Source organism: Ranitomeya imitator, chromosome 2, assembly GCF_032444005.1.
Source record: "Ranitomeya imitator isolate aRanImi1 chromosome 2, aRanImi1.pri, whole genome shotgun sequence".
NCBI classification, from domain to species: Eukaryota; Metazoa; Chordata; class Amphibia; order Anura; family Dendrobatidae; genus Ranitomeya; species Ranitomeya imitator.
The window spans coordinates 555471489-555485437 of NC_091283.1; the positions used below are offsets into that span (position 1 = coordinate 555471489).

The following is a 13949-nucleotide window of genomic DNA, read 5'->3' on the forward strand; positions in this document are numbered from 1 at the left end:
CAGGGAGTTGGTTGCTAGATCCTTCTGGTGGCCATCTCTGTCACGGGATGTGCGTGCTTTTGTGCAGTCCTGTGGAATTTGTGCTAGGGCTAAGCCCTGCTGTTCACGTGCCAGTGGGTTGCTTTTGCCCTTGCCGGTCCCGAAGAGGCCTTGGACACATATTTCGATGGATTTCATTTCTGACCTTCCCGTTTCTCAAAAAATGTCGGTCATTTGGGTGGTCTGTGATCGCTTTTCTAAAATGGTCCATCTGGTGCCCTTGGTTAAATTGCCTTCCTCCTCTGATTTGGTGCCTTTGTTCTTCCAGCATGTGGTTCGTTTACATGGCATTCCTGAGAATATTGTTTCTGACAGAGGTTCCCAGTTTGTCTCGAGGTTCTGGCGAGCCTTTTGTGGTAGGATGGGCATTGACCTATCTTTCTCCTCGGCCTTCCATCCTCAGACTAATGGCCAGACCGAACGAACCAATCAGACCTTGGAAACATATCTGAGATGTTTTGTTTCCGCTGACCAGGATGATTGGGTGTCATTTTTGCCGTTGGCTGAGTTCGCCCTTAATAATCGGGCCAGCTCGGCTACCTTGGTCTCTCCATTTTTCTGCAATTCTGGGTTCCATCCTCGTTTCTCTTCAGGACAGGTTGAGTCTTCGGACTGTCCTGGTGTGGATTCTGTGGTGGACAGGTTGCAGCAGATCTGGACTCAGGTAGTGGACAATTTGACCTTGTCCCAGGAGAAGGCTCAGCTTTTCGCTAATCGCAGACGCCGTGTGGGACCCCGACTTCGTGTTGGGGATCTGGTTTGGTTATCTTCTCGTCATATTCCTATGAAGGTTTCCTCTCCTAAATTTAAACCTTGTTTTATTGGTCCGTATAGGATTTCTGAGATTCTCAATCCGGTGTCTTTTCGTCTGATCCTCCCAGACTCCTTTTCCATACATAATGTATTCCATAGGTCGTTGTTGAGGAGATACGTGGCACCTATGGTTCCATCTGTGGAGCCTCCTGCCCCTGTTTTGGTGGAGGGGGAATTGGAGTATATTGTGGAGAAGATTTTGGATTCTCGTGTCTCTAGACGGAAACTCCAGTATCTGGTCAAATGGAAGGGTTATGCTCAGGAAGATAATTCCTGGGTTTTTGCCTCTGATGTCCATGCCCCAGATCTTGTTCGTGCCTTTCATGTGGCTCATCCTGGTCGGCCTGGGGGTTCTGGTGAGGGTTCGGTGACCCCTCCTCAAGGGGGGGGTACTGTTGTGAATTCTGTGGCTGAGTTCACTTCTGTGGTCACAAGTGGTATTGCAGTCTCTGGGCTTCCTCCCTCAGGTGTTTTGGTGAGCTCGTTGGCTGCCTTGCTATTTAGCTCCACCTGAGTCTGTCTTCCTTGCTCCTTGTCAATGTTCCAGTGTTGGATCTGAGCTACTGCATCTTTCCTTGGGCCTGCTGCTCTGCTAGATAAGTGCTTCTAGTTTGTTTTCTGTTTTTTCTGTCCAGCTTGCTATTAACTTTTGCTGGAAGCTCTGAGAAGCAAAGGGGTGCACCGCCGTGCTGTTAGTTCGGCACGGTGGGTCTTTTTGCCCCTTTGCGTGGTTTTCGTTTTAGGGTTTTTTGTAGACTGCATAGTTCTCTTTGCTATCCTCGCTCTGTCTAGAATATCGGGCCTCACTTTGCTGAATCTATTTCATTTCTACGTTTGTCTTTTCATCTTGCTAACAGTCATTATATGTGGGGGGCTGCCTATTCCTTTTTTGGTATTTCTCTGAGGTAAGTCAGGCTTGTATTTCTATCTTCAGGCTAGTCAGCTCCTCAGGCAGTGCCGAGTTGCATAGGTAGTGATAGGCGCAATCCACTGCTGCTTATAGTTGTGTGAGGATAGATCAGGTACTGCAGTCTACAGAGATTCCACGTCTCAGAGCTCGTCCTATTGTTTTTGGTTATTGCCAGATCTCTGTATGTGCGCTGATTACTGCACGCTGTGTTGCCTGATTGCCGGCCATAACAAGAGAGATCCAAGAGAATTAGCATGGAGTAGTGACCATTAGATTTAGCTGTTAGTAGGTCATTAGAGACTTTAATGAGGGCAGTTTCAGTAGAGTGTAAAGAGCGGAAGCCAGATTGAAGAGGGTCGAGAAGAGAGTTATCTGAGAGCTAGCGGGTAAGACGGGAGTGGACCAGGCGTTCGAGGAGTTTAGAGATGAAGGGAAGATTAGAGACAGGTCTATAATTAGCGGCACAGTTTTGATCGAGGGATGGTTTTTTAAGTAATGGATGTATGATGGCATGCTTAAATGAGGAGGGAAAAATACCGGAAGTGAGGGAAAGGTTGAATATTTTTGTTAGGTGAGAGGTGACAGCCGGGGAAAGGGACTGGAGGAGATGTGACGGAATGGGGTCACTGGTGCAAGTGGTCGGGCGAGAAGATGCAAGGAGCCTGCTTACTTCTTCTTCTGTAACTGCTTCAAAGTCAGAGAGTGAACTAGATGCAGTGGGGGAGGGAGAACAGTGCATGGTATGAAGAGATTGGGAGATGATTTCCTGTCGAATGTGGTCAATTTTTTCTTTGAAGTAATTGGCCAGATCGTCAGCACGGAGATCCGTGGTTGGGGCCTGCTCTCTTGGGTTGAGTAGGGACTGGAACGTGTCAAAGAGACGTTTAGGGTTATTGGACAGGGAGGTGATGAGGGTGTTGAAGTAGGTTTGTTTGGAGAGGTGAAGGGCAGAATTGTATGTCTTTAGCATGAACTTATAATGGATGAAATCTTCGGGTAGATTAGATTTTCTCCACAGACGTTCTGCGCACCTGGAGCACCGCTGCAGGAAACGTGTTTGCAGCGTGTGCCACGGTTGTTGCCGTCTGTGCCGAGTTGTTTTATGTATAGGAGGAGCAGCTTCATCCAGAGCACTTTGCAGGGTTTCATTGTAATGCTTCAATGCAGAATCAGGACATGAGATGGAGGAAATAGGGGCCAATGAGGACTGCAAGTTCTTCATAAGTTTCTGGGTGTTAATGGCCTGTATGTTTCTATAGGTGTGGAAAGTGGGGGTGACCTGAGCGGGATGGCAGTTCTTGATAGAGAATGAAAGAAGGTTGTGGTCAGAGAGCGGGAGAGGGGAGTTTGTGAAATCATCCACTGAGCAAAGTCGGGAGAAGACCAAGTCAAGGGAGTTTCCATCTTCATGTGTTGGAGAGTTAGTATGCTGCGAGAGGCCAAAAGAGGAGGATAGAGATAAAAGGTGAGAAGCAGATGGGGAGAGGGGAGAGGCAATGGGGATGTTGAAATCACCCATGATAAGGGTGGGGGTGTCACAGGAGAGAAAGTGTGGAAGCCAGGTGGCAAAGTGATCCAGGAACTGATGAGAGTGGCCGGGAGGACGATACACCACCGCCACTCGCATGGAGAAGGGGACGTAGAGTCTGACCACATGGACCTCAAAGGAAGGGAAGACAAGTGAGGGTACTTGGGGGATAACTTGGAAAGTACATTTGGGTGAAAGGAGCAGACCAACGCCTCCACCTGCTCTGTTGTCTGATCTTGGGGTATGAGAAAAGTGTAGTCCACCATATGAAAGAGCAGCAGCAGCGGTGGTGTCTGACTGCTGGATCCAGGTTTCAGTAAGAGCCAGGAGATTAAGAGAATTAGAAAGGAAGAAGTCATGAATGAAGGAGAGTTTATTACACACAGAGCGAGAATTCCAAAGGGCACAATTGAAAGAAACAGCAGGCATGCAGGGAATATTAATAAGGTTAGAGGGGTTTCTGGGTGTAGCAATTGGGAGGTTTGACTGGCTATAACATGGGGGGCCGGGGTTTGGAGATATGTCTCCAGCGACTAGGAGAAGGAGGATCGAAAGAGTGAGCAGATGGTTAAGTGATTTGTGAGAGCGTCTCTTGTGTTGGATGTTGGGACTGAATGGATCTGTGCTGTTAAGTAATGTGAATAGAGCATGAGTGCTATACATAGGAGAGGCAAGGACAGAGGGGCCGATATGGATGGAGTGTAGAGAGTTAATGCGAGGGCGGTGAATGTGAGTGAATGCAGCAGCCAGAATATAGATTATACAAATACATATGGTGAGTATTTGTGCTGTTTCAAGTGAATATTGATTAGATTTAGATTGTCTTACCTGTCTCCTGCCCTGTCTAACTGCCATGTTATAACTGCCGAGTACTTAGAAAAAAAAGTACTTTGAATAAAAAATACACGAATAACAGTGCACGAATGCACCCCTGCACGAATGCATCCCCAAGCTACATCTACATTTATAGAAGGCTAGCCCTTAGATCTCTTTTTTTTTTTTTTTGTGTTAAAGCTCGTTAGCAATCAATCTAACTCAGTTGAGACAACAGGACACAATAAATGTAGTGATCAGATAAACAAATGTCCAGGTCTACATGGATCATAAACCGCTTTGAAACAGTTATGTGATCTCTCTGAGTAAGGACATGCAAAAGTGAGTTAAATATCTATAAACACAAACAAAGGCATAATAGGATGACTAACATATATAGATACATGCAGGATTCAATGCCGAAGATAGAATGACTCAGATACCATCCAAGCTGCTTGCTGTCAGGGACTGGAGCAATAGACATGCAGGATATTTCAGCTCAGAGAATGAATGATATGTTTACCATCCAAGCTGCTTGCTGTCAGAGACTGGAGCAATAGACATGCAGGATATTTCAGCTCAGAGAATGAATGATATGTTTACCATCCAAGCTGCTTGCTGTCAGGGACTGGAGCAATAGACATGCAGGATATTTCAGCTCAGAGAATGAATGATATGTTTACATTGTTATCACTTGAATATAACTCTCATCATTCTCCCCTGTTCGCGCTGATCGCCGGCTGAGCAGGGGAGAATGATGAGAGCGATCTTCAGAACCCGGCGCTGGGGAACAGCGCTTACTCTAGCGCTTCTTCCCTGGTGCCCGTTCGTGTGGTGCTGATGATGTGGCACATGGTTGGCACACTTGTGACGCAAGTATTACACACATGGACACTGACAGCTCCGTTACCAGAAATATCAGGACGTGTGAAACCGGCCTTAATGAGGTTTTTGCTGAGTATAAAACAACATTCATTCTTACCTTGGTAGTCTGACAAAAGTTGCCAAATATGACTCTAGCAAATGGATCAGACAAACCATTGTCATCTGCAGGCAGAATGCCACGGGCCTGGTATACATGAGCTCGTAGCTGGAAATAGCGGTAATCTGGAAAATGAAGTGAGATATGTTTGTTAATTTAGAGGGTTGGTCCGAAACAAAATTTTATTTTTATCCTAAATCTCTATTTAATGTCATAATCTAATCTTTTTCCTAATATATTTTCACCCCTCACAACATATGGCGTATATTTAAATCATATGTCGTGTCCCTGACTTTGATGGGGGCTCCACGCCGAGCCTGCATCCTTGCCAGCAGTTGATGGCTGATTATATCAGCCATCATGAGCTTTTAACAGCCGAGCTCCACCTGTGGCTGTTAAGCTGTTAAATGCTGATGTCAATCTCTGACACACAACTTTTAACTGCCTACGGCCTCATATGTTTTATTTCTTGCTCTACTTGGATTTGATTATACTAAATTCTCTTACCATCTCTCCGAAGTAGGACAGGTGGATTGAGGGTGGGAGATTCCACCAAAAGTCCATTTCTTTCATAGAGGAGCTTGTAGTCTTCTGGAATGTCTGTTGTGCTGTTTTTTGCATACTTAGTTACACCAAGCCACATATAGATTTCAGCTTTTGCAAAGATTTCTCCATTGTATGTTCCTGGGATCTAAATGTAATTAAGGAAAATGAGTCAAGCTAAAATAATTAGTTTTACATTCAGTACCCCACATAAACCCCACTTAATGCTTTAAGACACACTAGCAGGCCAGCCTTCGAGTGAATGGTGCCCTGTGCACCTTTTGGTGATCCCATCCTATTAATTTTCATGCAGTTTACCAGAACACAAAAGAAGACAGGAGGCCACTTTTTCATATCCTATGTAGTGCAGTGGTATCCACGCTGTGCAATGATGAGGCAGTGACCCAGGAAAGTTCCAAATCAAAACTCTCTTTAATGCTCAACTCACAAAAATACACAGCACACAATATCCTCCGGATCACAGCCAATAAACACGCGAGTCCACCTCCGAGACTTGTTGCCGTGGGTGCCTGCACCGCCGTATATGCACTGGGTGCCAGGCCTTTCAGCTCCCTTGACTGTTTGGCTCAACTTGCCTGTGTTGCCTCTCACAGGTGGAGCTCCGCAGAGCCTTCTGCTCTGCACTCTTGCAAAAACCAAACTGACACTGACACATAAAACCCTCTGCTTCAGGGATTTTTACAAGCAACTTGTGGCCTTCGGCCACATGGAAAACCCGGCCAGGAAGGAAACGGACTGCCCCACTACCATCCTGTAGTCCGTTTAAAAAATAAAAGCCCAGCAGGTTTTCTTAAATCTGACCTGGACAAATAGCTTGTCCAAGAACTATACTCACTTCTATTCTGCATTGCAATCACAGCTACGCCTGTGACTGCAATGCACTCCCATGGCCGTAATACACCTCCATGCACATCCTGGGGGGATGCCTCACACTAAAGAAAATTTGTTTCTTCAAGTATATTGTACTATTAAGGCCTCCAAATTTGTGGTGTGTAATCTACATCTGAAAACCACATTAACGTCACTAAGTCTGAACTTACGCTTATAGAAGTAATCTGACCTTGCACAGTTATGACGTATCGATGAATATTACATAATGGATAGTATATGTGGATCTCACCAATGGGACTCGTATGTATTTTGAGAAAGAGTAACTGCTGCTCTTTATGGAGAGGTGGGCACAATTCCTATACACATGAATGGGAATTCAGGCCATCTCTTGTCTGAGAGTGGCACATGTCATGGCCCCATTGGTAGGATCCTAAAATACTAGACAAATCAAGTGGATATGTCATAAATTTATGAGATGAAAATACCAGATGATACATGGTGTAGCTGGTCACCATGTTCTACATGTACTAGGCCAAAAAATCCAGAATACAAGTATTAAAGGGAAGAGGGGGAAAGGAAAATCTAGTCAATAACCTTAAATAGCATCACAGCTCTTAGTAGAGCCTAAAGTGCAAAAAGAGCATATTATATATACACAATAAGATCAATATTAAGGATACATCACCCAGAGTGTGTAGGCTAGTGCAGGCAGGTAGAGGGTCCCAGTGCCCGCCCCAACGCGCGTTTCGGAACACCTTCATCAGGGGACATTACTTATTTAATTGACTATATGCTCTTGGATACATTAGTGACCCACTATATTTATTATGGTTATTTTTAATATGGCATGTATGGTTGCCCAGTGCCCTTTGTGATAACTGTCTGGTGGCTATCCACTGCTGCCAACGCTTCTGTGCCTTCCACAATAAAGCATTGTTTTACCTAAAGACCTAAGGTTATTGATTGGATTTTCCTTTCCTCCTCTTCTGTTCTTCTAAGCGTTTTAATAACCGGTCTGATCCTTATGCCCATGGCATATATGGTGTTTGGGCAATAAACTATTAAGCACTTGTCTTGACCTATCTATAAATGCCCTGACCATGAATTATAGTTTTCTGCCATCTGTCACATCCTTTTCTAAGTATTAAAGGGAACCTGTCACCCCCAAAATGGAAGTTGAGCTGAGCCCACCGGCATCATTCTGTAATGCTGTAGATAAGCCCCCGATGTATCCTGACAGATGAGAAAAAAAGGTTATATTATACTCACCCAGGGGCGTTCCCGCTGCGGTCCGGTCTGATGGGTGTCGCGGTCTGGTCTGGGGCCTCCTATCTTCATAGGATGAAGTCCTCTTCTTTTCTTCACGCTGTGGCTCTGACGTAGGTGTACTTTGTCCGACCTGTTGAGGGCAGAGCAAAGTACTGCAGTGCGCAGGCGCCGGGCCTCTCTGACCTTTCCCGGCACCTGATCACTGCAGTACTTTGCTCTGCTCTCAACAGGGCAGACAAAGTATGCCTGCGCCGGAGCTGCAGCATGAAGACAAGAAGAGGACGTGATCTTAAGAAGATGGGAGGCCCCGGACTGGACCGCAACGCCCACCGCAGCGGGACCGCCCCTGGGTGAGTATAATCTAACCTCTTTTTCTCATCTTTCAGATTACATCGGGGGCTTATCTACAGCATTCCAGAATGCTGTAAATAAGCCCCTGATGCCGGTGGGCTTAGCTCAACTTGTATTTTGGGGGTGACAGGTTCCTTTTAAAGGTATTTTACAAATGTAGAAAAAATCTAATCTGCATAATAAAGTGGCCTCAGGTTACATCCGATGCTGCCTTTCAGCTTCAGTGACCTGACCAGGGCTGGGGTGCAGTACAACACACACAACATGAGGACGGGGCGCTGTTAATGGAAGAACTCTGCCATGTTAATCCAGAATGACCCCTTTATTACTCAGTCTAGTCTCACACCAGTTGGCAAAGCTGCGATTGTAATCAGAAATCGGATCGCATCCCACAATAGAAGTCAATGGGTGCGAGAAAAAAAAATCCCACAGCACCTGGACCATGTGAGTGCTGTCGAATTTTTACACACCGATCGCATTTGAAAAGCCGGTAATTCATGTGCAGCGTACTGTAAAATCACAGAGTGACAGGTTAGAATGGAATAGATAGAATAGATATAAACACATAGAATACATATATATATATATAGATGTCAGTGACACACATATACAGTATATATACAACCCCTGGCAAAAATTATGGAATCATCGGCCTTGGAGGATGTTCATTCAGTTGTTTAATTTTAATGAAAATCCATCCGTATCACTTATTGCTAACAGAAACAGAAAAAACACAAAATCCTTATTCACCAATAAAATAATTTTTTATTAAATAATTTTAAAATATAGATACCATAATAATAATTTATAATTATATTAATTTACAATAATAATAATAATAAATCAAACAACCAAATATCTCAGATGTGAGGGACTAACCAGCTACTGATCTCTTTATACACCGAGTATATAGACTATATATATTGGCAATGTTATTAGGTGAGCTATGGGGTATATATAAATCCCTAAATTCACGTGGTATCAGAACCGAATCCAATGAATACACAGAGGGATATGCACATAAAACCTCATCCAGCTTAGACTAACTCCCTGCTGCCGCAACTTAGACTACCACATAGATCTCCAATATTATGGGGCAAACTGTCCACTGTTGTCAAAAAGCAAGAGAGCAAATGACCGCCATACTTACAAAGTGTGAGAAGAGTGCCTAGTCCCTCCACCCCGACGCGCGTTTCGTCCTCGCTTCTTCAGGGGGAGTTGTTTAATTTTGTAGAAAAAAAGCAGATCACAGACATGGCACAAACCTAAAGTATTTCAAATGGCAACTTTCTGGCTTTAAGAAACACTAAAAGAAATCAAGAACAAAAAATGTGGTAGTCAGTAATGGGAATTTTTTTTAACTAAGCATAGGGAAAAAATTATGGAATCACTCAATTCTGAGGAAAAAATTATTATCGTGAAAAAAAAAACCACTCCAACACATCACTAGTATTTTGTTGTACCACCTCTGGCTTTTAGAACAGCTTGCAGTCTCTGAGGCATGGACTAAATGAGTGTCAAACAGTACTCTTCATCAATCTGGCTCCAACTTTCTCTGATTGCTGTTGCCAGATCAGCTTTGCAGGTTGGAGCCTTGTCATGGACCATTTTCTTCAACTTCCACCAAAGATTTTCAATTGGATTGAGATCCGGACTATTTTCAGGCCATGACATTGACCCTATGTGTCTTTTTTCAAGGAATGTTTTCAAAGTTTTTGCTCTATGGCAGGATGCATTATCATCTTGAAAAATGATTTCATCATCCCCAAACATCCTTGATGGGATAAGAAAAGTGTCCAAAATATCAACATAAACTTGTGCATTTATTGAAGATGTAATGACAGCCATCTCCCCAGTGCCTTTACCTGACATGCAGCCCCATATCATCAATGACTGTGGAAATTTGCATGTTCTTTTCAGGCAGTCATCTTTATAAATCTCATTGGAACTTAACAAAACAAAAGTTCCAGCATCATCACCTTGCCTAATGCAGATTTGCAATTCATCACTGAATATGACTTTCATCTAGTCATCCACAGTCCACAATTGCTTTTCCTTAGCCCATTGTAACCTTGTTTTTTTCTGTTTAGGTGTTAATGATGGCTTTCATTTAGCTTTTCTGTATGTAAATCCATTTCCTTTAGGCGGTTTCTTACAGTTCGGTCACAGATGTTGACTCCAGTTTCCACCCATTCGTTCCTCATTTGTTTTGTTGTGCATTTCCTGTTTTGAAGACATATTGCTTTAAGTTTCCGGTCTTGACGCTTTGATGTCTTCCTTGGTCTACCAGTATGTTTGCCTTTAACAACATTCCCATGTTGTTTGTATTTGGTCCAGATTTAAGACACAGCTGACGTTGAACAACCAACATCTTTTGCAACATTGTGTCATGATTTACCCTCTTTTAAGAGTTTGATACTCCTCTCCTTTGTTTCAATGGACATCTCTCATGTTGGAGCCATGATTCATGTCTGTCCACTTGGTGCAACAGCTCTCCAAGGTGTGATCACTCCTTTTTAGATGCAGACTAACGAGCAGATCTAGTTTGATGCAGGTGTTATTTTTGGGTATGAAAATTTGCAGGGTGATTCCATAATTTTTTCCTCAGAAATGAGTGATACCATGATTTTTTCCCTATACTTGGTTAAAAAAGTAACCATTACTGACTACCACATTTTTTCTTCTTGATTTCTTTTAGTGTTTCATAAAGCCAGAAAGTTGCCATTTGAAATTACTTTAATTTTGTGCTATGTCTGTGATCTATCGGCTTTTTATCTACAAAATTTAACAACTGAATGAACATCCTCCAAGGCCGGTGATTCCATCATTTTTGCCAGAATAGAATAGATATACTGTATATACTCGTGTATAAGCCGAGATATTCAGCACATTTTTTTATGCTGAAAACGCCCCTCTCGGCTTATACACGAGTCATTGCCGGCGGGGGTGGGGGAGTAGAAGACTTCATACTCACCCTCCTGGTGTCATTGCTGCATATCAGTCCCTGCATCTCGGGCATCGGCATCTCTCTTCCTGTCTTCCTTCCCGTGCTGAGCAGTCACATGGTACCAGTCATTAAAGTAATGAATATGCACGCATCTCCACTCCCATAGGCATGCAGCGCCAGGAGGGGGGAGTAGGACTGGGGGAGGGTGAGCCATGCGATATTCACCTGTCCTGGTTCCACCGCCGCGCTGTTTTTTACGGATCCTCTGGCTGTGACGTTCAGGTCAGAGGGCGCGATGACGTGGTTAGTGCGCGCCCTCTGCCTGAACAATCACTGCAGAGAGCCGGCGACGCTGAGGAGCAGCGGGCAGCGACGAGAGGCGAGTATGTAATTTTTTTTTCATCACAGCAGCAGCATTATATGGGGCATATTTTAATAAGGAGCATCTTATGGGGCCATCATTAACTTTTGTGCAGCGTTATATGGGGTATATTTTAATATGGAGCATTTAATGGGGCCATCATTATCCTTTGTGCAGCATTATATGGGGCATATTTAAATATGGAGCATCTTATGGGGCCATCATTAACCTTTATGCAGCATTTTATGGAGCATCTTATGGGGCCATCATTATCCTTTGTGCAGCATTATATGGGGCATATTTTAATGTGGAGCATCTTATGGGGCCATCATTAACCTTTGTGCATCATTATATTTGGCATCATTTTTGTATTGAGTATCTTATGGGGCCATCATTATCCTTTGTGCAGCATTATATGGGACATATTTTTGTATGGAGCATCTTATGGGGCCACCATTAACCTTTAAGCAGCATTGTATGGAGCATCTTATGGGGCCATCATTATCCTTTGTGCAACATTATATGGGGCATATTTTAATGTGGAGCATCTTATGGGGCCATCATTAACCTTTGTGCATCATTACATTTGGCATCATTTTTGTATTGAGTATCTTATGGGGTCATCATTATCTTTTGTGCAGCATTACATGGGGCATATTTTAAAATGGAGCATCTTATGAGGCCATCATTAACCATTGTGCAGCATTATATGGGGCATATTTAAATATGGAGCATCTTATGGGGCCATCATTAACCTTTATGGAGCATTATATGGGGCATATTTTAATATGGAGCATCTTATGGAGCCATCATTAACCTTTGTGCAGCATTATATGAGGCATATTTTTGTATGGAGCATCTTATGGGGCCATCATTAACCTTTATGGAGCATAATATGCGGCATATTTTAATATGGAACATCTTATGGGGCCACCATTAACTTATATTCAGCATTATAAGGGGCATATTTTTGTATGGAGCATCTTATGGGGCCATCATTATCCTTTGTGGAGCATTATATGGGGCATATTTTAATATGGAGCATCTTATGGGGCCATGATCAACCTTTATGCAGCATTATACAGGGCATATTTTTCTGTGGAGCATATTATGGGGCCATCATTATCCTTTGTGCAGCATTATATGGGGCATATTTTCATATATGGAGCATCTTATGGGGCCATCATTAACCTTTATGGAGCATTATATGGGGCGTGGGCATATTTTAATGTGGAGTAACTTATGGGGCCATCATTAACCTTTGTGCAGTATTATATGGGGCATATTATAATATGGAGCATCTTATGGGCCATCATTAACCTTTGAGCAGCATTATATGAGGCATATTTTTGTATGGATCGTCTTATGGGCCATCATTAACCTTTATGCAGCATTATATGGGGCATATTTTTGTATGGAGCATCTTATGGGGCCCATCATGAACTTTATGGAGCATCTTATGGGGCCCATCATGAACTTTATCGAGCATTATATGGGGCTCCTGATTCAATATGGATATTCAAAAACATTTTACCTACTGATGTCTCAATTAACTTTACTTTTATTGATATCTATTTTTTTTTATTTATTAGTAGCTGCAGTATTTTCCACCCTAGGCTTATACTCGAGTCAATAAGTTTGGCAAAATTAGGGGGTCGGCTTATACTCGGATCGGCTTATACTCGAGTATATAAGATATACATAGATGTCAGTGACACATACAATTAGTACAGTATGTGTGCAGCTTACTGTACATGTATTTAATAATTAAAAGATTATTTTTCTGAAAAAAGTGAAAGTGGGCTCCTGCGTAATTTTCTAAACCAGCAGAGGGAAAACGGCTACAGGGCAAGAGAGAAGCTAAGAGCCAAAATTGGCACTTGTTAGAGATGCGCCTTTTCTGGGGAGGCTGAGAGCTGATGTTTTTAGCCTGAGGGGCAGTATCCATGGCCCCTTCTTATGCTAATATCAGACCACAGCTGCCTGCATAGCCTTTGCTGGTTATTAATTATAGGGGACCCCATGTCATTTTTTTGGGGTCCCCCATTTTAATATCCAGTAAAGTCTAAGTATACAGCTGTAAGCCAGGGAAGCTCCATGGGTTTTACCTTCCTACCAGGCTATAAACATCTGCCCCCAGCTGTCAGCTTTCCCTCTGCTGGTTAAGAAAATTAAGCGGGAGCCCACACCATTTTTTCAGAAAAATAATCTTAAATAATTAAATACATGTACAGTAATCTGCCCACACACTGTACTAATTGCATTTGTCACTGACATCTATATATCTCTCTATTCTATAAGTATTTACTGTATGTAATCCATTTATTCTGTCCTGTTGGCTCCTGCTGTATTTTACTGTACACGGCAGATGAATTGCCGGCTTTTATTCTATCTCATATATATCAGTGACATCTTTATATCTATCTATGCTATGTGTATATATCTATTCTATCTATTCTATTGTAACCTGTCACACTGTGATCTTGCTGTACGCTGCAGATGAATTGCCGGCTTTTATTCTATCTCCTATATACAGTATAT

At 43.0% G+C, this 13949-nt stretch overlaps 1 protein-coding gene across 1 annotated transcript in view; it reads right to left on the reverse strand.

Moving 5' to 3' along the window:
* Positions 1–13949, reverse strand: part of LOC138664937 (fer-1-like protein 4) — a 355430-nt gene that overhangs the window by 141678 nt on the left and 199803 nt on the right. The window contains exons 23-24 of the mRNA XM_069751990.1: positions 5593–5776; positions 5086–5210 (exon numbers count right to left, since the gene is read on the reverse strand). Of these exons, the coding sequence (XP_069608091.1) occupies positions 5086–5210; positions 5593–5776 (309 nt within the window). The remainder of the gene's footprint in view (positions 1–5085; positions 5211–5592; positions 5777–13949) is intronic.